This window comes from Gobio gobio (assembly GCF_949357685.1).
Source record: "Gobio gobio genome assembly, chromosome: 10".
Taxonomy (NCBI): Eukaryota; Metazoa; Chordata; class Actinopteri; order Cypriniformes; family Gobionidae; genus Gobio; species Gobio gobio.
In genome coordinates this window covers 47,101,427-47,126,229 of record NC_137116.1, presented here as the reverse complement: position 1 = coordinate 47,126,229, position 24,803 = coordinate 47,101,427, and the positions used below count along the sequence as shown (strand labels likewise).

General features: G+C 38.8%; 1 protein-coding gene across 1 annotated transcript in view; it reads right to left on the bottom strand.

Annotated features, from left to right (window-relative positions):
* Nucleotides 1-1,983: 1,983 nt before the first annotated feature.
* Nucleotides 1,984-24,803, bottom strand: part of faf1 (Fas (TNFRSF6) associated factor 1) — a 78,492-nt gene continuing 55,672 nt past the window's right edge. Inside the window, exons 12-15 of the mRNA XM_079826351.1 lie at nucleotides 17,226-17,306; nucleotides 16,944-17,021; nucleotides 13,931-14,146; nucleotides 1,984-2,749 (exon numbers count right to left, since the gene is read on the bottom strand). Coding sequence (XP_079682477.1) covers nucleotides 2,666-2,749; nucleotides 13,931-14,146; nucleotides 16,944-17,021; nucleotides 17,226-17,306 — 459 coding nt within the window. The 3' untranslated portion in view covers nucleotides 1,984-2,665. The remainder of the gene's footprint in view (nucleotides 2,750-13,930; nucleotides 14,147-16,943; nucleotides 17,022-17,225; nucleotides 17,307-24,803) is intronic.

The following is a 24,803-nucleotide window of genomic DNA, read 5'->3' as shown; positions in this document are numbered from 1 at the left end:
CTGCTCTCCGTGTCAGAGCAAAGCTGATGTCTGCGTGTATTAACCAACCATTCAGTCATTGAAACAGTAATATCACACGCACACAAGAACTGCATAACCAACATTTCTTCCTCGGGCTGGTTTTGCCAGTTCTTCACACCTGACTTAGCTTGAAGAAAATGAGAAAATCTTACCTTTCAGTGCTTGCTCTTTCTTGAAAAAAACCAGAGTAGATCAATCAGGCCAAACTAAACATGATACCAGGAGAGCAGTTATCTGCAAATTCTGAAACACATTGAAGTCCAATTTACACAGGCATTACTCATATTTGACAACATTTAATTTCAGTGCATGAATTGAGCAAGAGGGCACATATTTGAAGGAAGAAATGTTCACATTTTGCGAATGCTCACATTGAGGCTGACGAACACACAAGAGCCGATTTCAGAGAATTGCGTTACCCGACCAAGCTTGAAGGATCACAAGAGAGCTGTAATTTAGTTTGTTGTTGTCACTTTGAATAAAGGTTGCTTTCTCCTTTGTCTGAAATGAATACTGAATTCAATGACGAGAACAACACAATGTTTGAGTTAGTTTAAAATGCTAAGTTCAGTCTCAGTGTGTGTGAGAGAGGATGATTCATGTCTTCTAAGGGCACATCATCTGCAGTGGAAGTATGACTGGATGCACACATTAAACGCCCAGATTCCTTGCGTGAGAACGGCAAGGCAACACAAATGAAACAGCCTGCAGGTTAGACTCTTTCCAGTTTAAAAACTGTACTTCACATAAAACATCCGAGAGCTGTCTTTGCTTATAGTTCAAAAGAACGATCAATTCATAAGCTTTCAATACATTCATCAAAATCCACCAACCTTCAGGTCATCTTGGTCATCTTCTTAACTTGACCAAACCCATACAAAAGCAGTCTCTCGTTTTTTTCTCTCGCATTAAAATGTATGAAGCTGCAGCGAGTACAATAAGCATTAGAGTTCATTGGGGAAAAATAGCCATAATAACAAATTTTACTGATCAGAGAGGTCTGAAAACCTCAGACACTCTTGACCCAGATTTGGAAATCAACATCTACTGCCAGAACTTCGGTCTCTGCATATGTTGTGTAGTAATCATTGTATATTCTTTGTTGAGTCCTTTTTGAACACATGCCCAATCATGTGAAGGCCACTAGCAACATTCTCATGCACAACGACAAAAAAGAAAAGAAAAAAAAGCCAAAAGGCTTCTTTAGTGTATTACAATGCTAGCCATGTTGTTCACATCAGCAGTGAATATATTTGTAGTATTCCCAGGGTGTAATTTCCTCATTGAATCAACAGATTCAAAATAATCTGGAATAATCTAAAAAAAAAAAAAGAAAGACCCATCTCAAACTGGAAAAGAGTAGGGTAAAAACAGATTGGTGTGACGATTGCGCTCCTGTCACATGATATGAAAGGAATAGTTCAAGCAAAAATGACAATGCTGCCATTTGCTCACCCACATATTCCAAACATGTGTGGAGTTTTTCCTGTGGAACACTTTTTCAAGAATTGTACTGTCATTCAGTCTGATTTGTTAATAGATCTTTCAATGATTATACCTAAAATCAGACAATTAATTGAAAAGATCTGATTCAAAAGAACCATCGATCCATGAATTCAACATTGCTACTTTTCACCATGTTTGACCAAGAGTTTTAGTGATAAAATGACCTAAATTTGTAATATACAGACCACCCTTATTGTCCTTGGCATCCTTTTTGAAGCTCCAGTCCCCATTCAGATTGTCCCAAGTATTCATCATTTCTGTTTTGAAAACACTCCTACAGCTTTGCAACGACATGTGAGGGTTAGTAAATAATATCAGAATCCTTTAAATGTACCTCGCGTATTAAAATGCAGGACTTCAGTGTGAAGAGACCATGTGCTGGTTTGATGATGCCATGATGATGATATAGTCACTCACACATGAAGGTAAAAATAAATTTAGAGTGGCAAGAGACATGCATGTTCATATATCCTTTATATAATGTATATCAACCTAAATCTAATACAGCATCAAACTTAAAAAGGGGGGAAAAAAATGGAGAAAAATAAACATAAGCAAATGAGATTAAAACCAAGTATTATCAATTTGGGTATCAGGAAGAAGCCGGGCTCTGAAGGGATGATGGTCTGTTCAGAGCCACGCTGAGAATCATGGACTCTGAGAACCTTGGGAAAGGAAATGGTCCAGCGTTCTCCAGGAAATGTCTCTTTGTATGACTTTTATTTATTTGTCATTTTTTTTAATTGATTTTTTTTTTGTCTCATTTCAACACAAAACATGTCTATAAAGCAGCCATTGTGAGAAGTCCTTGTCTGTGAGGCTGGCTGTTTTAGACTTCCACACCTCTGCTTTTTTTTTCAGTTACCTTACGTTTTGGGTGGAGAAAAAAACATTACACTGCAGTTATGTGAGGAGAGTGATCGTTTATCCATGTGCTTGTGAAGGCCTCCGTGTGCATAAAATGTACACTCAGCATTCATATACAACGCACCGTGTGATAGTGTGTGAAGGCTTGTGTGTGTGTGTGTGTGTGTGTGTGTGTGTGTGTGTGTGGGGGTGTGTGTGTGTCTGGTCGGACATCATGCTAAAAGTTCTTTGCTTATTCTTCTCAATCGCCTCGGGATGTCTCGGATCGGTCCTACTCTTTGGCCTCCAGGAACAAGGTCTCCTGAGGGAAGAGTTTAGCCTCCAACAGACTCCACGCCGGGTCTATCTGCGTTATCTGGGGGGAGACAAAGAAAAAAGAAGTGAACCTGAGACACATACCTCCTGTTTCACAGACAAGGCTTAAGCCTAGTCCCAGACTTAAATGCATGTTTGAGCTGTTTTAACTGGAAGCAACTTGCACTGGCATATCTTAAAATATGTTCATGCCACTAGCTATGTTTCCATCCAAAGTTGTGAATGTAACTTATGCGCAAAATTTCAATATCGCATAAAACGTGCGAATAGAGCACCGTTTCCATCCAGTGAGTCGAAGAGAACATAATCGTTACTTCCTGATAAACTACCGCTAAAAAAATCATGAAGAAACATAGGAGAATATATAATTTTCATAAATATAATATATGATTTGCGTCTCAGAGATACTCGTGCATCTCATATTTGTTGTCTTACTTTCAGAGGCAGATATCATGTAAGACAGTTCTAGGAAGGAAATATACCGAGCATCTTTGACAACCGACTGTTGAATGACAAAAACAGCATTTCTGATGCTTTGCAAACAAGATTTTTCCGCTGGTTTGAAGAGTTATGCGGTTACATTGCGAAAGTCACATTATTATTATTTTTTTAAATGTGCATTGAGGAATTAATTCGGTAAATGCATTTCCATCGTAGTTTATGCGCATGTTTTCGTATCGGATAGAAAATGTATCCGACTCAAATGCGTGCATTCGTTTTTTACAGGGATTTTTAGAATTTATGCGCATCTTGCCGTTTCCACTCAACATTTTTTGATGTGATATCCCAAAATGCGCATACAAATAGGTGGATGGAAACATAGCTATTGTATTGTCTCAAGATGAACATCAGTAATGTTTCTTTCTAAGGCACGTTTATAAAAAGCTTCTTAAATGTTTTAATTGAACTAAGGCCTAATCCTAGCTTAATCTAAGCCCTGTTTGCAAAACCAGGCCTTAAAGGGTTAATTCACCCAAAAATGAAAATTATGTCATTAAATCCTCACCCTCATGTCGTTCCAAATCTGTAAGACCTTCGTTCATCTTCGGAACACAAATGAGCTCCCAGGCCCTTCCATAGACTTCCGTTTAATTAACACTTTCAAGGCCCAGAAAGTTAGTAAAGACATCGTTAAAATAGTCCATGTGACTCCAGTGGATCAATATTAATTTTATGAAGTGACGAGAATACTTTGTGTGCGCAAAAAACAAAATAACGACTTTATTCAACAATTTCTTCTAGCCTGTGTCTGGCTCTTACGCTGTTGACGCAGTGTAAAAAGTGCAGTGCAGTGTAGAACGACTCGTGTGCATGTGTTGTGGTGCTCACGTAAATGGCCAATGGTAAGCCGACATTCTGGAAGCGCTGCACTGTTTACGTTATGTCAAGAGTCTGACACAGACTAGAAGAAATTGTTGAATAAAGTCGTTATTTTGTTTGTTTTTTGCGCACAAAAAGTATTCACGTCACTTCATAAAATTAAGGTTGAACCACTGGAGTCACATGGACGATTTTAACGATGTCTTTACTACCTTTCTGGGACTTGAAAGTGTCCATTAAATTGCTGTCTATGGAGAGGTCAGAATGCTCTTGGATTGCATCAAAAATATCTTCATTTGTGTTTCTGAAGATGAACGAAGATCTTACTGGTTTGGAACGATATGAGGGTGAGGAATTAATGACAGAATTGTCATTTTTGGGAGAACTAACCCTTTAATTTTCAATGCATAAGCCAGGGGTTTTCAAACTGGGGTCCAGGGACCCCCAGGGGTCCTCCAGAAGGTTCTAAGGGATCCACAGATAATTTCAGAGAATAAAAAGACAAAGCAAAATTGGATAAAGTCTACCGAATATTCTAACTGTTTCGTTTCTAAATGTTTCTCTCCTTTCTTGCCGTATACATTCCAGAATTGTATATGTTTGCTTTGCATCTTTAGTCAGTTTTTCTCACTTTAGTCCCCTTTGTCTTGCTCACTGGGGTTGTAAGGCAGTTTTATTAACACAGTACGTAAGCTGCTTGCATACATTTATTATGAAAGTTCCTTATATAAATAATTTTTAACTCTTCTTCAGGTTTATACATCCAACATTAATAGTCAATTAAAGTTGGGAAACAATATGTTGTAGGTTATTTATAATGTCACATTTACTATTTATCTAACAGTTTAAATGTTTTTTTCATACACAAAAATATATAGATGGATTTTAGGAAGGGGGTCCCTCATAAAGGTTTATCATATTTGGGGGTCCTTGGCATCATAAAGTTTGAAAACCCCTGGCTTAAGCATTAAAAAAGGGCTAATTTTATTGCAATATCAAGATTGTAAATAATAAAAATAACAATAAAATTAGATGTTTTTTAGTTATGCGATAATTAGTATAAATGTTTACAGCATTTACAGGACATTAATACTAATTAATCAATAACAATTAAACTGTTGTTCATTGTTAATTTAATAACTTAAAATGTTTAAACTGCATTTTCTTTAGGTCAGATTTTTTAAAAGGTTTCATTTCAGTTTTCAAAGACTTCATTTATTAGATCATAAAAATGAGTAAAACAAGCAGTTTTTTATTCTAATATATTTAACTGTGTCATTTATTTCTGCGATGGTACAGCTGAATTTTAAGCATCATTACTCCAGTCTTCAGCGTCACATAATCCTTCAGAAATCATTCTAATATGAAGATTTGCTGCTCAAGAAACATTGCTTACTATTACCAATTTGGAAAACGGTTATGCTGCTTTAATATTTTCTTGGAAACTGAGGAGACACAAAGAAAAAAGAAGTGTACTTCAGATGTTTTTCAGATGCTTAAGCAATCAAAAAAGTGGAATATTAAGAATGTAATTTATTTAAAACCAGTTCATGAGGTGTGCGGGCTAAGATTCCTCCTAAACTATGCGATGTGTGGGGTCTGGCCGTCTGATGTCATTCGTTAACATCGTAATGCGATAATGTCCCTGTGTGAGGTACGTGTCCTGTTTCCTTTTGAGATAGTTGCTGTTTGTTATCGCAAATGGACCAATCCAAACCAAACACAATAGCTGTGCCACAGCGACTGGGTGAGAACTCATCAGCCAGCAATAATCTCCATGAGAGGAGCCCGACTTCATTATCCAAGAGCACTGCAATCTCTGGACACACTTTAAACAGCAAACTAACTGACATTTGTGACGGCACAACCATCATCCACATCTCAGTTCAGGGATTTTCCCAGTCGATGAGGAGTGGCGAGCGCTTGTGTAAGCAGCTTGCGATCCTGTGCCGGGAGAGAAAAGGAGAGCGGGAGAAGATGGCTGCTTTGTAGTGAGCTAATAGCAGAGCGTTCTCCTGTTACACGGGGCCTTTGCTCACACCTGGGTGTCCGCACACCGCACGGCCATGGTGCTCAGGACAGGGGCTTAACTGCAGCCTGGTGACAGGGCTCTGATTAAGGCCTATTCTCTACTCTGTAGACCCCTCCAGCTCTCCATGCTCGTAATTAAAACACAGAGCTGAAAGCAGCTGGGCTAGAAGGTGATGGGCTCAGAGAATAAAGCTAACATACTGTATTGTGTAATTTCAGTGAAAGCGGCCAGGACATTGCAGGATATCACAAAGCTGAATAAAAACAGTATATGCAACATACATGGAAAAAAGAAAGGTGCGTTGGATGAAATGAGAGTTTCTTGGTCCCTTCCATGTTTCCTCAACACGATACAGGACCAAGTAGATTTTTGCATTTTGATGCAAAAATCTAATTATTCTAGGTAGGGCTGTGCGATATTGAAGAAGAATGTGATATGCAATACCTTGTTAAATAATGCGATATTGAATATGCGATACGATATTGCTTTAAGTGTGTAAAATCTATTTAAATGATATTTAAAGACTGAGAAGGATACCATTTATGTAAGCATCACTACAACTTCTGAAGGTGACCAGCAGTCTTTTAGCAAAAATAAATGTCACAAATCAATGTAAACAAACAAAAAATGTAATGCCAATATTTAAATATCAAAAACTCTTTGCTTGACTTGGTAATATATAGTTATATCAACCTAAAACTTAACATCAAGAACATCCAGGTAAACAAAGACACCTGAACTAGGGGTGGACGACTATTTGTGTTACTTTTATTTTTGTTATTAACAATAAGAACTAAAAACAGTATTCTTCACATTAATTAAATATACACTGATACATAATAAAGCTACAAAGGTTATTCAGCCAAGTGTGAGGTTCTCTTTTTCTTTTGTTGTTTGACAGACAGCGGCAGGTTTACTGTATTAGCGGGCTGTCACTTTAAGACCTAATGCACAGATCCTATTGACACGCATTCGGTTTCTTTCCCCAACCAACTGATATCGTTCACGTAAAGCATAACCGACTGTGTTTGCACGAATACTCGTCAAGACAGCCATTTTGACATAACTGTGTGTGTATTTGACAGTTTGAGTGTGTAACAAGGCACGGATCACACGCTTTCAGAGAGGCGGCTTGTGCGCACGTTGTGTGTCAGACAGCACGAGACTGCAAGGAGTTGTTTTGCGCAAGTTATTGCGTTTAATAACTCTTTTTAATGTCAAGCAAGTCACATAAGTAACAGTCGTGTGCCCAGTCTATTCTCTGCTATAGGTGTCGACCTAAAACGTACACTTTTCACAATGTTGAAGTGGCCTATTAAAATCATTCAGATATTGCGTGCCGTTGCGATATGCATATCGCGATAAGTATATTTGCGATATTTCGATAATTTCAATATATTGTGCAGCCCTAATTCTAAGGTTTCAGGTTGGTTGCTAAGGTGTTGAGGGTGGTTTCTTACTGGCATATAAAAAGGTCTTATTCATTATTAACAAGAAAAAAAGTCCTGCAAAGCTTTTTTGAGAAACTGAGGAATAACTGAAAGTCATAATTTTCTCAGGTAATCAACAGCATGTCACATATGGATAGTACAAAAACAAAAAAACTATGCATTAGGTATCATGAAATAACCATGAATAACACATTTTACAGCATTAATAAATAATTAAATTGTTAAAAATGTATACACTACCGTTCAAAAGTTTGGGGTTGGTAAGTGTCACCAAGGCAGCATTTATTTGATTTATTTGGAGAAAAGAAAAAAAAGGAAGTAATATTGTAAAATATTATTATTATTATTTATTTAAAACAACTGTTTTCCATTTTAATATCTTTTTAAAATGTAGTTTATTCCTGCGATGGCAAAGCTGAATTTTCAGCATCATTACTCCAGTCTTCAGTATCAAATTATCCTTCAAAAAAATTATTCTAATATGTGGATTTGGTGCTCAAGAAATATTTCTTCATGTTCATCATCCATTGATAAACAGTTGTGCTGCTTAGCAATTTTATGGAAACGTATTATTTGATAAATAGAAAGTGAAAAACAACAAATAAGTGACTTTCCTGTCACTTTGATTAAAAAAAATATGCATCTTTGCTGGAAAAAAGTATGAATTTCATAAAAATAAAAAAAATCATAACCTCAAACTTATGAACAGTAGTGTATGTAGAAATTATCAGTAAATGTTGAACAATTTTTTTTTTCATTGTTAATTTATGATACCTAAATACTTTAAAGGTAGACTTCTGATATAATACAAAACCAATAACTCTAATGTCTATAAATCAAATTTTACATTAAAAAGATGAAATGCTTTGAGGTAAAGGCCTCAAAACGCACCTGACATAGAGCAGACAACAGTAAGTTCAAAGTGAAAGCGTATTATCGGCGGGTTTGGCATCTCGAAGGGGGGTAGTACAGATATCACACCCGCTTCAGCACATTAGCTGTGTTGCCCCAAACCTCACTTTAGCGTGTGACTTATGCCTTTTGTTTTTCAATCTGACCTGAGGGCACAGGAGGGGGTAGTACCAGGGAGAGCATTGTAAAAACACGTTGCTCCCACCAGGATACCTTCCCTTTCTTTCAGACGAGCGCTTAAGAAAAACTTCAAATGGAAATGAACCCGAAAACCTGCTATAACACCACATCATCTGGTAGAAGTAAATGAGGTTCTAGGGTGGCGCAGATGTGTGCGTGTGTTTGTGTTGATGACTGTTCTCTTTTAAAGGGGAATGAGAGAAACAAGGTGGCACTGCAATGGCAGGAGACAGATGCCATGGGTGATTGTTTACATTGTTATCCAATTAACAGACCATAAGAGGAGAAGCATCTGTCAACAAACAAAGCTGTTGTTTTCCTCCACTCTCCTTGTCTTTCGCTCTTTTTCTTCCTCTCACTCCCTCCCTCTTTTCCCAGCTCAGGTTCGTTTCTTCAGAAAGCTTCTCTTTGCCCCTCTTGAATTAAATTCGACTTCTCTGTGCAACACTGATTGCGCTGGTGCTTCCAACACCACGGCTGACACACAAATGCACACTCACACCGAATCATAAAATTAAAGTATGATTAAAACCCTCCTGACTGACAACCTTAACCCGCAGAGCACCGCTTTCGCTCCAAGGGGGGATGTTAAGACCAAATGAATTCAAAAGTGCCCGGGTAGTGTGATCTCCACCGATGAACAATACATTCTCCGACTTCCAAAGTAAACAGAAGAAGAAAAGAGATCATTTGAAGGGTGTGGAGACTCATATCACCGTAATCCTGAAGAGGTTTATTAAAGCAAGAAGTGGCCGTGTGATGGAGGAGAGACCCGGGCGGCTGTTTTCTTTGGGCCTTGATGATGTTGATGGCAGGTAATCCTGTTAAACCTTTAACACACTCATCTTCAACGGCCCCACACAGTCACCAAACAAACACAGGACAGCCGCCCAGATGACCAGAGGAAAAGGGCCACGAAAAGTTCTACTCGACTTTTGAGCCCTAAACGGAGCGACGAGCATGCCACCTATTAAACAAGTGGACGAAATGGTTTACAATCAATTAAAAGTGGCAAAAAAAAGTTCAATGTACACTACCCAAATTCTTTTTTGAAAGGCTCTTATGCTCACCAAGGGTGCATTTATTTTATAAAAAGAAATTATTTTTTGCAAAATATTACAAATTAAAATGGTTTTTATTTTAATATGTAATTTATTACTGTGATGGCAAAGCTGTATTTTCACATGATCCTTCAGCAATAATTTAATATTTATTGATTTGGTGTTCAAAAATATTTCTTATTGTCAATGTTAAAAGCAATGTTGTGTTGCTTAATAGTTTTGTGAAACAGTGCTAGTCTTCGATGAAGATATAAATAGCTTCTCTATTACTCTATTATATATTTTCATAATTTAAAAATACAGGCAGCTGAAGGCAACGTTTACCAGCACTGTTAGTGTAAATATGTTTTCAGGTGAAATTTGAGCAGTACTTTTAGATTAAAAAGAAAGAACCTCACTGACTGCACTGTGTACATTTCTCCAACCAGACTGTTTGAAAAGTCCTGGGGGAATTATTACGGAGTTCACTGGAAAACAAAATAAAAGAGTGTCTCAGAGAATGATTCACTGAAGTCACTTGCAGCTGCCCGTTTAGTTTAATTAATTTCATTATTAGTATACTTAAGGATTAACCTGATCAATAACACAGTAAAAACTCATTAAAATGACAATACAGAGTGGCATCATAAAGCAGGTGTATGTTACCAGACCGAGGCAAAGTAAATCAACAACTAAAGGCATTATTATACATTAAGAACACACAGTGTAAGAAAGGGCTGGCTTCCGAATCCCGCAGTCAAAACATTAAAAGTAAATTAGTAATAAGCTGAACGTCAGTCCTCGCTGATGCAGTGCGAGACATGTTTAAACTGAAGATCACCACTTTAAAAGCCAGGCAAATAAATATTGCCGTTCATTAGCGCTAATAAAAGGACCTGCAATAAGCGGCTAAGAGAGAAGGAAAATAAAGACCAGACACGCGAGATGTGGTTTTCCAAACAGAAGGAAAAAAGAAAAGGAAAAAAAACAAACCAACAAAAAAAGAAAGGGGAAAAAAATACAGCTGAAACAACGCAGTTCTAATGAAGCCATTTAGGGTTCTCCACCATTAATTAAAACCCAATAGCCAGGTCTGTGTTAGCGCTGTGTTGTAGAGTGTTTATTTGGCCAATTAGGAAAGCGGTGGGAGATCATTATCTGCCTGCAGGAGCGGTGAGGGCGTTAGTGTTCGCAGTGTTGGAGAAAGACTCTGCTAAGGGCCGGCCGAGGATGGAGACGGTGTGGTGAGTGGGGGGGACTATTCCCACCTCTGGGGAGAAGTCAGTTCTGGCTCCATGCTTGTCTTTAGCATGACCATGGGATGCTAAGGGGGGGTCTAAAGGCAAGAAGCCAACGTAAATGCACAGACAGGCCAGGCGCTGACGTTAGAGATGTAAAACCGCACATCCAATTGGCTCTCCGAGGGTTAAAAGAGACAGATGTATTGGTTTTCAACAGTTTTTTCTTCAGTAACTAGATTTTGGACATCACATGATGACCTAATACAAAAATATTGCACTTATGTAAACAACACTGAAATGCAATAAATAGATATTATACATATAATATATATAATAAACATGGCTACATTTATTTCAGTGCAGCATTATTATATAGTTATATTATATGTATATATACAGTCAAACCAAAATGTATTCAGACACCTTCAACATTTTCTCACATTATCACAGTTTATTCGCTATAGTTATAGAAAATGGTAATAAAATATGACAAGAACTGTTAAAAATATGACAAGAAGAGTTAAACAGAACAAATTCATCTTGATAATGTCTGATAACTTTGATAGAAAGGTATGTAAAGGATTACAATCAACCAATCAGATGTCAGCTGTTAAATTTAAGTGCACTTTTAGATAACACCAATTTAGGTCAACCAATTAAAAAGCTTAATTTTGTTCAGTCTGTGGTGTAAAAGGTCACATTAGCAATTAAATAAAAAACACTTCAGCAAAACATGGTCAGGTCAAAGTGTCTGAATAATTTTGGTCCCAAATGTTTATCAATTTTACTGGTAGTCCACCGTATGAAGAATTTTTGGGTATATGTCACAGTTTACTTTATTTTTCCATCCTCACTAACATAAATTAACTATAGAGTCCAGCACACACTATTAAAAAATTATATCTGGTGTCTGAACAATTTTTGGTTTGACTGTATATGAGTGTGGAATATAGAGAATATATAGAATTATATTATATAGAATTATATATATATAGTACTACATGATGCTCTAAAATCCATACAAATATTACATGTATGTAAATAATACACTAAATGTATTGCTTTTAGCATCGTTTTCTCTATTCAGAACAGACCCGCGATTCATTTTTGGGTCTCAACCCACCAGTTGAGAAACACTGTTCGAAACGCAACACAAACATGAGATTAGGTTACTCGTCCAAGAGATTTCCTTCATGTATCCTGAGTTGGATAACTTAAAAAACAAACAAACAAAAAAAACAGAAAAGAAATCGAGCTCGTCAGATGATCGGAGGTCCTCTAAGCACTGGTGTGAGTGGCGATGTGACTGTGCCATGACATTAATGAGTGTTATGAATAGAAAGGCAATCCTGAGGCTGCTTTCTAATCCTTCCTCACACTCTCGTTCAGAAGAGTGCAGGTGCATTGGATCTGTCCATCAAAGGGAAGAAAAGAACAAACAAACTGACAAACACAACCCTCGCAGGCCGCAAATGAAACAAAAGCCTTCAGACACTTTTCCATCTCTCGCTTTCTAAACTCCTCTGTTTAATCACTCTCTTATTGCTGGCAATTATCTTGGTTTTGGATGCAGAGATGAAGAGGAGGAGGAGGAGGAGGAGGAGGGGGGGAGAAGAAAAAAAGAGAGGGAGAGAGATGAAGTTTAAACATTTGTGCAGAATTACAAATGCAATAGTGCTCATGGCCTAATCCTGTGGGAGGGATAGAGCGAGTCTGTGGCAGAGATGATTTTAATTAGAAGAGGCAGAGAGAGAGAGAAAGAGAGAGAGGATTAAACTCAAGCACTGTAGTCACAGTCACAAACACAGCCTGTTTTTCCTGCTTTCACCTTCCCTCCTTTTGCTGCTGGATACACATTTCACCCTCTGCAGAAACGCGCAACTCGATTCTCTTTTGGTTTCCAAACAGAGACTGTGAATAAATGCAATGCAACGTGTGAAATGGTGATTGTTGGGTGTGAGGCTGTCCGAGAACAAGTGTTTAAGGCGGATGCTTAGTGTTTATGTGGGTTATATGGCATTTTGCGTGTGTGTAAAAGTGCGTGTTTGTTGGGGGGCCTTAGCGCTCATCCCCAAAGGGTTTGGATGACATGCTGTCTGGGCAGGCCTGCACACATCTCTTGATTAATGGAAAGCGCATTTCTGTTTCCATGCTGTTAATTAGTCAGGTCGTTAAGAGCAGCGCTTGTTATCTACCTACTGTAGAGTGCACAAACGCAGCACTTTAAATGTGCACACAAACACACACACACACACACAGAACAGAGAACTGCTGACTGTATCCGAAGTAGCCAGTGCACCTTTCTGCTTCCGAGGACTGCAATTAATATTCCGTATATTATGCATGCACTTGTGGATAGATGTTAAAAAAACATAATAAAATACACAAGAGGAAAAGAAATACTAATTAACCACGCATGGCTTTTAATTAATGTGCAGGTGTGTGACTATCTGTGGACTTTTACAGTACACACACACACAAGGACCAAGATGAGCAACAAACTTCTGCCACACGCTGGGATTAACTAGCCAATTATACACTCTATTTTTCCTGCTGGGCTGCAACACTCACACACACTCTTTGCGCGCACACACACACACACACACACAGTTATTAGTGCACCGCAGATGGACAGGAATTAAAAGATATTCACCATCAGTGGGGCTCTAGACTAATATCAGTCATGTTCCAGCATGGGGAAAGTTGCCCACAGAAAATATAATATAAGGAGGCGGGAGTGTCAGGACTGTGTGTGCACTTGTGTACTTATAATAGCTATCACAAGTGGGGCTACATCGTGACCGATACCATTATGATGTACGTGTTAATATATTGATTTGCACCCAAATTTGCTGAAAAATATCCTCAGTAGTGAGCTAAATTGGACAATAACACTTAAAGTTCCTTAACGGATATATGTATATATAATGTGTATATAAACTACAAATAAATATTATTTATATATATATATATAAATCATATTTATTATCTTTTTTATTTGAAAACTATATAAATCTAAAAGTTTGTGCACATGAGTGAACTCACATTTCTGCGAGGAAAAGTGGTGAGCAATTTGAACTCGTCGGATGGGTAGCCCTTTGAGGCGACGAAGTCGAACAGGACCTGGAGTTTACAGCTGCCTAGGAACCGCCTTTCCAAAAACTCGCCACTTGGCGTCCGGATGCGCAGCTTGCTGATTGGCTCTGCGCCCTCCTCTTTGGGCTCTGGTGGCAGGGCCTGCTCCAATGAGAGACGGATAGCCTGCGCAGGGGACAGCAAAACAGTAACATTAGAGGAAAACAATCGAAATGTATCTCATGAACTAACTGTTCTACATGACAGTTCTGTATTGAATTTGGAGATTTATAGCCCATTGAATATTAAAATGACCATAAAACTACATAATTGTAGCACATTACATACATCAGCATGGAACTTGTGGAAAAAACATACAAGTCGTGCGTCAAAGGTCCTAAATTTAGCACTCCTTCACAGCTTGATCATGCCACTAAAAATCTTTCCATTTTGCACGTCATAGAAATATCACACTGTTAAAAAAACAAAACCAAAAAAAAAAAAACTAAATGAGTCTAAAGTGAGGGATGGGTAGGGCAACGAGAAGCCTCATACACATTTAAAGAGAACAAGAGCGAAAGCGAGAGGAAGAGATGAGGGAATTGCGGCGTCTCTAGTGACACAGAGCACGACCTGCCGCTCCTCTGGGCTTTTCAACTCCAGCTTGTTGTTCCTGTTGTGACACTGGGCAGCATATGCTGTGACAAAACACGCAGGCTTTATTTACACACCATAATGCAATTATATTTCATCAAAGTGTACAACAGTAGCTCATTAGCAGCAGGTGGCTTGTGCGAGCGCGTGCCGGCCCCGCTCCCTTAGGTAAGGGCCGCGTGTAAAAAGCCCTCTGGGGGCAGAACGGCGTCTCTCCCCAGCCCTGCTCGGGATGTATGTGTGCATGTACGTATCTGTGTGTTTCCTGGTCCCTGCGCACAATGGGCACTAAGGAGCATCCTTTTCACTGCGCTAAACAAACAGAGTGTGTGTGCATGTGTGTAGCACCTGACGGCACAGAATAATGACATCAGCACTCCCCCTCGGCCTTTCATGCACTGTCTGGGTCACAAAAGAGTCCAAATCACAGAGCATTTCCCCTCTCTCCTTCTTTATACACTTCTGCTGATTGTTTCCCTCCAGTGGGCCCATTGTCGCCACGGACCCACCGAGGTGCTGTGGTTTGGGCGTGTGCGAGTGTGAGCGCGTGCTTGGATAGACTCCAGGTGGAGAGCATCTTACCGCCTTATTTACACACACACACACAACAAAGTCGCAAAAACGACGCACAGAAAGAAACGGCACATCCGTATAGACACACGCACATATGGTCAAACCGTAACAGCTGCCGAGAATCGCAAGAAATGAATGTCTGCCGTTTAAATCTAATCTTTCCCTTCAAGAGCAAGAGGTTAATTACGATTGTGTGTGAATCCAAACATCATCGAGATGTCATGAAACTTAACAGTTGACCTCTACCGCGAAGATATGTCACCCGTTTCACAGCTTGGAGATTCACATCCAAAGGCGTGACGTTTCACAGACGAGCATGGGAGGGGAAAAAACATAAATAACAGTCTTTTGGTGCAGGTGATTTTATCAGTATAAACGTTGTGCGTGTGTGTACCAAGCTTCTCCCCTTGGGTTCATTACAGACAGCAGGTGAACAACTTTAGACCCTGCTCTCATTAAAACACAAGGCCGCTGCTGAGTTAACAGCTTACACACCCCCCCCCACACACACACACACACACACACACACACACACACACACACACAGGGCTGAAAACAGATCTGACACAATTACTTCGCCTCCAGGCCGTCTTTGTGTTTACCTCTCTGCAATGTCTCATATTAAAAGCTTCATGTTCATGACAAGCATTAAATGAAGCTAAAGTGAGCTATTGTAGGGTATCGTATGTTTGAAGGTCTATACTGTAGCCTACACACAACGTCCTGACATGAATGGTACCATGGCAATAGGAGATTGGACTAATTACATTCTTTTGTTGAAGCCTAAAAGTGACAAATTATCTCATATAGCAGTTTCACCTGAGCTGGTCCGGTTAGTATTTACTGCTGAATAAACAGACAATAATCTACAGACGCTGGTGTGCCAAGCTTTTGTAGTAAGCAAATATCTGATTAAAAAGAGTGTGTGTTGAACTTCTAAGCACACTAAATGAACAGGTACACTTCGACAGCACCATCTGTAATCCATTTGCATGTTAATACAGTGGTATTGTATTCTGCTGATCAGCTGATAGGGAACAGGTATATTTGCTCACTCCTACATCTACAGGTGAGATTTAACTTTCCGTGACACTTTTTGAGGCTGTCTTTGTGAGAGTGTCAGTGCTTTGACGTGCACCTGTCGTTTTGTACAGCTCATATACAGGACAACAGCGCAAACACTGCAGGAGTACGGGGGCGGATCGCAAATATGTATGCGATTTGTGTAACAATGTAAACTGTGTGTTTGATAAGAGCGGTTAGGACAGGACATGAAGCTTTATGACTGTCACTGCTATTCGTCGGCTTACGAGGCATGAAATCCTATTTAAGTGGCATGTTTGGAATATCCAGAAACACATTTAACGTCGACGTGAGTGAAATTGGCAGGTTTAAATTTAGGCTTAAAGCATCAGTGTTATTTTTGTGTAAATGTTTTCTGCTTCACTGGATGAGAAAGATTTAAGATGTTTTCGTTGAACTAATCAGCTGGAACTGATATGCAACACAAAGAAATAGTAACACAATGCGGGAAATCAGTCATATATTGCAAACAAACAAAGCTTCGCTGGGATCTACATAGAAAATGACAAGGAAACTAGCATATTTCTGAGAATTCCAGAAGGAAAGAATCATGATTACATGGTTTGTGTCACGCCACTTTAAAGGTGAATTATTTAGGGTCATTCTCTCAGCTTTTCTTGACATCACTCTTTGCACTTCTCATATAAACCATGTTATTGAAACCAAACCTTACCTCTCGTTCCTCCTCCTGCTCTTTTCTGATTTGCTCCTGGCGAACTTGCTCTGCCTCTTCTCGCTCTTGTGCTTCTCTCTGTAAAAACGGCAACATTCACTAGCAACATACTATACTAAAGTACCTTACATACATTCAGAAAATCATTCGGCACCTTTTTATTTCATTATCATCCTAAAGTAAAATGAATAACTTAAATAAATATTTACAGCAAAAACAATATTGTTTATAGCACTTCATGCCAGTTATAAAAATAATAGAAAATTTTAAGTCTTCCCAAACCTTTTTACGATCAGCCTCAAGAGACAAACGATAAGCTTCATCCTGTTCTCTCTTGACCAATTCTCTGGCTTCACGTTCATCCTGAAAGAAAAGTGTAAGTGGTTAAAATTTTTAAAACAATGTTTAATTTCTAAATATGAACATTTAAAATGTTTTTTATATAAAGTAGGATCCAAAAGTCTATGACCACATATCTGAGATTAAGAATCTAATTTAAACTTGGAAATAAACAACAAAAAAAGATTTTGCAACAATGTAGACAGAAATAATAATAATATTAAGTAAATAAATAGTTTAGACATTTTTTTTGTAGTAGAATTTTGCAATATTTTAGGTCACTAATTGGAAAAGCAAGTAGACTGAGCATGTGAACTAATTTGTCAACAAAAAAAAGTATTTTAGCTGATAATATAATTTGAAATGGAGGAAAAGGACATTTTTGTAGTTGTCTCAAACATTTGGACCCCATTATATATTCCATTATCTACATCCTATACTAGATAGCCAATAAGAGCGTGTCTATCCAGATAGCAGATAACAATCCCACTGGATCTTTGACGTATGAGATGGTTCCTCATCATTGTCAGCAGTAATGGCCACATACTGAATTGTATTGTATTGCCGGACACACTAACTGGGGACGACTGAAAGAGTATCTTATAGAAGTGAATGTGTGGAGTTCCTCTACATACAATGGACGGGCTCTTTTATTCTTGTGAGTGTGTGTGTGTGTGTGTGTGTGTGTGTATCCTGTTTGTTAAGACCCAGCTGCAGGTCTACCTGCTGAGGCTGACAACTGTGAATAACTACTGTTGCTTTTGTGCAGTCAGGCTCGTGCGATTGTCTGCGGCCGCTTTTAAGACTAAGGGTCTTTTCTCCTGGCTGGACTTTGTGTGGAAATGTGAAAGAGTTGTGACTACACAGTGCAGAGGAGAAGAAAAGGAAGGATAGAGGAGAGAAAGAAGGGATGGAGCACAGAGGCTGATCAAAGGAGAGATACATCCTCAAATTCTATTCAGACGAGCTGTAAAAGAGTGTGTGGAAACCATGTTGTGGTATAGTAAGAGTTTGTGTGCTGATGTGTGTGTGTGGATCTCTATTTGTAACGTCGTAACACTGAAACAATTCAGGTGAATCGGGATTACAAATAACTGGATCTTTTATCTGAGGGCTGGAAATAAGAACAAATATACACCGACTATTCCGAACACACTGTGCTTTTGAGGAACTGCCTAATCTGTTGTTCGTAAAAGGCAAAACCTTTGAAAAGGACTTTCAAAAGCAACTGCTATAATAAAGCAATTAGTCATGAGAGGCTGCACTTTACACTGATTTTGCCATAGATAAGAACAATATGTTAGATACAACAAGGCATGTCACTAAAAACCTCTTAATCATGAATAAAAAATAAAAAAAAGCAATGGCCTCTCATGGTTTACTGGATTGATGAAACTACGACAACAGCCATATGACAGATTGTGCTGTTAAAGCAGATTACGTTGTATAATAATGTTTCCAGCAAGTAATATATTCCATTACTCTGAAACTGAAACAACTGAAACCTTTTATTCCGCAAAATAAAACCGGAAATCGAGGGTAACGCAGATATGACGCAATTGACAGGCGACTTCCTCACACGTCCCGGTTCCTTGGTTAAAATAGCTAATTTCTCACAATTTACAAATAGTTGGAAACATTTGGGATATTGTACGTACTCAACTGGACAAAATATATAACACTGGTCATAGTGGTTTTTGGATATTTTACTGAAAAAATGTTATATATTGTAACTTTAAAAGTAATAATTACTTTGAATAATATTTTTTCCAGCAAATAATATGTTCCATTACCCTGAAACAACTGAAACCTGCAAACAAAAACCTAAACCCAAACTAAACAAAAAAAGCAATGGCCTCTCATGGTTTACTGGATTGATGAAACTATGACAACAGTCTTATGAAAGATTGTGCTCTTAAAGCAATGATTACTTTGAATAATAATGTTTCCAGCAAATAATTCCATTACCCTGAAACTGAAGCAACTGAAACATGCAAACAAAAACCTAAACCCCAAACTAAACTAAACCCAAACTAAACTAAACTAAAACTAAATTAAACTAAACCTAAACTAAAAAAGCAATGGCCTCTCATGGTTTACTGGACTGATGAAACTATGACAACAGTCTTATGAAAGATTGTGCTGTTAAAGCAATGATTACTTTGAATAATATTTTTCCAGCAAATAATATATTCCATTACCCTGAAACTGAAGCAAAGGAAACCTACAAACAAAAACCTAAACCTAAAACCCAAACCAAACTAAAGTAAACCCAAACGAAACTTAACCTAAACAAAAAATAAACTCAAAAAAAAACACTGGCCTCTCATGGTTTTCTGGATTGATGAAACTATGACAACAGTCTTATGAAAGATTGTTAAAGCAATGATTAATTTGAATAATATTTTTTTCCAGAAATGTGTGTGTGTGTGTGTGTGTGTGTGTGTGTGTGTGTGTGTGTGTGTGTGTGTGTGTGTGTGTGTGTGTGTGTGTGTGTGTGTGTGTGTGTGTGTGTGTGTGCGTGCGTGCGTATGTATGTATGTATGTATATATATAGATTGAATGAATTGAATGAACCTTTATTGCCCCGAGGGGAATTTGTCTTGCACTCAGTGGAGCCACATTGAACATTTAAGCACAAACAACAATAAATAACAATAAATAAATAGTAAAAGAAAAGACACAACAACATCGAAGACGTAGAGAATACAGAACATTGACATCAACAACAACAAGATCAACACAGTAATGACAGCGCATCAGTCCAGTAGCTAAAAGTGCATAAAATTAAATAAATAATAAATGGTAAAAGGTGCACATGTAAAATATGTGCCTGAGCTTGATTTGTTCAGTAACTGTTTGCTCTTTGGCACAAAAGATATATAATGGCACGTTTGGTTTTAGTCCGGGGCATTCTGAATCTACGTCCAGAGGGCAGGGGGGAAAACTCTGAAAAAAGTGGGTGGGATGGATCATCCAGTATCCTCAGGGCCAGATTGAGGGTATACTGTTCGGTGAGGGTAGTTATGTTTTTTTTTCTCGGATCCAGTGATTTTCCTGCCCATCTTAAATCACCCTGTCCAGCATGTTTCTGTTTTGGACAGAAAGAGCACCCCCCCAGCACTGGATGGCGAAAATCACCACACTCTGAATAAAAGTTAAATAAAACAATGTCAGAGTTGTGGTGTCTGCATTAAAACTGCGCAATTTCCTTAAAAAATGGAGCCTTTGCTGTGCTTTTGAGTATCGTGCCAATGTGTTAGAAGACCAGGTGAGTTTGTGATCAATAATAGTTCCCAGATACTTATACTCCTCCACTGTCTCAATGACTGTCCCATGAATAGTGATAGGTTGCAATGGAGGGGGCCTTTTCCTAAAATCAATCACCATTTCTTTTGTTTTAGACACGTTTAAAATAACTGAATTTTGATTGCACCAATCATGGAAATGGTCAAACTCAGATCTGTAGTCTTGATCACTGTCTGTTAAAAAACCAACTAGAGCAGCATCATCTGCAAATTTAATTAGTGAGCAGTTGGAGTGGTGGCTAACACAATCATTAGTGTATAAAATAAATAACAATGGTGATAAAACACATCCTTGTGGCACACCCGTGTTTGTAATGATGGTTCTAGAATGACTGTAACCCGCCCTCACATACTGTTGTCTGCCTTTTAAAAAGTCCTGAATCCACTGCACCAAAATGAGGTTTACACCCATTTGGGTCAGCTTCTCTATCAACATGTGTGACTGAATGGTGTTGAAAGCTGAAGAGAAGTCTGCAAACAGAATGCGTACATGAGAGGCAGGTGTTTCCAGATGTTTATAATATATATATATATATATATATATATATATATGTGTGCTTCGCAACCCCAGGTCATATATATATATATATATATATATATATAGTGAGGAAAATAAGTATTTGAACACCCTGCTATTTTGCAAGTTCTCCCACTTAGAAATCATGGAGGGGTCTGAAATTGGCATTGAAGATGGGTCGAGGCTGGGTCTTCCAACATGACAATGACCCGAAGCACACAGCCAGGATAACCAAGGAGTGGCTCTGTAAGAAGCATATCAAGGTTCTGGTGTGGCCTAGCCAGTCTCCAGACCTAAACCCAATGGAGAATCTTTGGAGGGAGCTCAAACTCCGTGTTTCTCAGTGACAGGCCAGAAACCTGACTGATCTAGAGAAGATCTGTGTGGAGGAGTGGGCCAAAATCCCTCCTGCAGTGTGTGCAAACCTGGTGAAAAACTACAGGAAACGCTTGACCTCTGTAATTGCAAACAAAGGCTACTGTACCAAATATTAACATTGATTTTCTCAGGTGTTCAAATACTTATTTGCAGCTGTATTATACAAATAAATAGTTAAAAAATCATACATTGTGATTTCTGAATTTTTTTGATTATGTCTGTCACAGTGGACATGCACCTACGATGACAATTTCAGACCCCTCCATGATTTCTAAGTGGGAGAACTTGCAAAATAGCAGGGTGTTCAAATACTTATTTTCCTCACTGTATATATATGTACGTTTATGACCAAAATAATAAGATTACTCCATTGCCATCCTTTCTACATCAACACAGTAAACTACATGAAACACTCTTTAAATGCTCTGTCAAAATTCAAAAGATGAACAAAAAAAAAAAATGGGGTGAGCAAAGAGTGTGAACATTTTGTCCCATGTTTTTCTCTCTATAACACTCTACATACAGTGAGTCAGTGCCGTGACCTGTACTGGAGCTACTGGAGCTGATGGAGCAAGCGGATAACTACTTTACCCCTGACTGCACAACCCCAGGTCATGTCACTTACACACACAGAGGAATGCTGATGTGATCTTGACGGATGAGTGTGTGCTGTCTGAGTTTGTTTGTTGATCCAGACAGTGTATATAAGTGGTGTATGTCTGTCCATACAGACGGACAGATACACACAGGTCACCATGAGTCACCTGACTGTAAGGGGCAGGGATGACACACACTCGGGGACATTTCGACTAAGAACTTTAAAGGGCAATCCTAAACTGCCTCAAATGGCAGGCTGTTAGTGGTGGCACAACAACAAATGCTTTCAAACAATCCCACACATCTCTAAGGTGGCTCACTCATTTGTGTACAAACAAAGGGTTTGGATTCGAGTGTCACACCCATGATTTAAAATGCACCATGATCACCAGCAGTTCATCTAGCTGCACTTCAATGAACACATTTGATTTAAAACTACATTTTTCAATGCTACAATACTTTGTCCATTCAAAGCCTTTCATAGTCTGATTGAACTGGGTGATCTTTTCTTTTTAGTGAATCCAAACATTTGGCGCAACCAGTGTAGTCCAATTCACAAACAAATGAGTCTAATAAACAGTTCATTTTAGTGAATCGGAAACATTCAGTGCAACTAGTGCAGTCCAATTCACTAACAAATGACTCTTATGGTTCTTTTAAGTAAATCAAAAACATTTAACGCACCCAGAAAGTCACTGTCAACTAAACCAAAACTGTAGCTACAACCTGTCCACATAAAAAACATGAGCAGAGGTTACAACAAACGTTAGACACTATTTATTTTCGAATATTTTCGAGTTCGGCAAAAGGCGGATTCGAACCTCAGGTCGAACAACGTCAAAACTTAGTGCCACGCACCTTACCCCTACACTGTCACTACTGACAGATACCAATGGCATGTTCCCGGCTTTACAGAATGAACCTGCGCCTGGAATTGAAAAGTTACTTGCGGCCTGACGAATGGGTTCTCTCCTGCGTTAATGCGAGTTTTTAAAAGTCCTTTTTATAGAATTTTGCATGGCTGCAGTTTATCTATTACACAACTGCAAATTATAGGCTAAGTGAATAGGTAAACGCACTTCACAAACTCACAGGCTCGAGCCGTGCAACATACATGAGACAGCCTGACACCTAATTGCCTAACACAGCTGTCAATCAAACTCATCAAGCATTATGCAAAAACCATAGACTGTAAAAAAGCACATTTGATTTATTTTAGTATTTGAGAGGTTATAATAATGTTGTTATTACTTTAAAAAAAATTAAATAATTTAAAAAACTGTTATTTAACAAATATTATGATGTTTTTATAATAAACTGGGGGTGCTAGTCATCATAGTGAAGCTAGCTACGCCCCTGGTTCCCACACCAAGGATTTTCCAGGTCCAATACCCTCAAATTCAAGGACTTAATGTGGGGACACATTTCAAGTGAGAGCAAGGTTACATCGTGTTACCTTGTAAGATAAATTGTTACAGTTTTCATGTGTCACAAACAACTATGCAAAAAAGCTTTTTTTTTTGCATTTATCTGATATCTGATTCACAAATAGACATGTGCCGGTAAACGGTAATACGATATACCGCAATAATGAACATGCACAATATTGTTATCGTGGGCACTTCAAAATACCGTGAATAATTATTTATTACGAATTATTCAGATTTTTAGAATGAATTTTAAGAATACTTTACCCATCAACCGTTTAAAATGAACAACACGTCAAAGAGGAACGCACTGATGTAAATAGACCGTGCATGAGCCGAGCACATGGCGGAATGAGGAGACACGCTGAAGTGCACATTCATTCTTCGACAGCAGAGGGCGCTGACGGAACAGCAGAAATGCAGCCGTTTCCCCAGTAATCACATGGGCCCTATTTTAACGATCTGAAACGCAAGTGTCAAAGCGCGAAGCGCAAGTAACTTTGTGGGCGGGTCTCGGCGCTGTTGCTATTTTCCCGGCGGGATAAATGGCTCTTGCGCCCGGCGCAAATCTAAAATGGGTTGGTCTGAAGTAGCTTCATTATTCATAGGTGTGGTTTGGGCGTAACGTGAATAAACCAATCAGAGCGTCATCCAACATTCCCTGTAAAAGCAGGTGCGCAAGTTCCATTATGGATTGCTATTATTATGGCGTATTTACCAGGCGCACGCCAGGAGCGGTTCACAGCCGAGGAGACTGATGTTCTTGTAAGAGCAGTGAAAGACAGAGAAGTTGTGTTGTATGGGGATGGGAGAAACCCACCCAAAATAGCGTCGGTTAAACAGGCGTGGGAGGAAATAGCCACAATTGTTTCATCAGCTGGCATCCCCAGGACGTCGCACCAGTGCCGCAAGCGCTACAATGACATCAGAAGACGGGGAAAGTCCAAGCTTGCCAGCATCAATCGGGCACGCTGTGTAACGGGAGGTGGATCTGCCTCTACTCAGGACCTGACGCCAGCAGAGGACATCGCTGCGTCCACCCTCACCGATTTTTTTTCCTGGTTCTTGACGGACAAACCAATTCGTTAGATGTCCTTATATGTCTTGCCAGAAGTTGCCACTATTGGGCAAACAGGTCTCCTTAATTATTAGACTACAATTAGCCTGAATAATTTGTAAGCTAGATTTATGCCTATTTTTTCACATCTTCGTGGCACACCACAATGATTTCCGTCTCATGTGTTAATATTTTTTAGTGTAACAATTTATGATTTGCAAAAATAACTGTTGCATC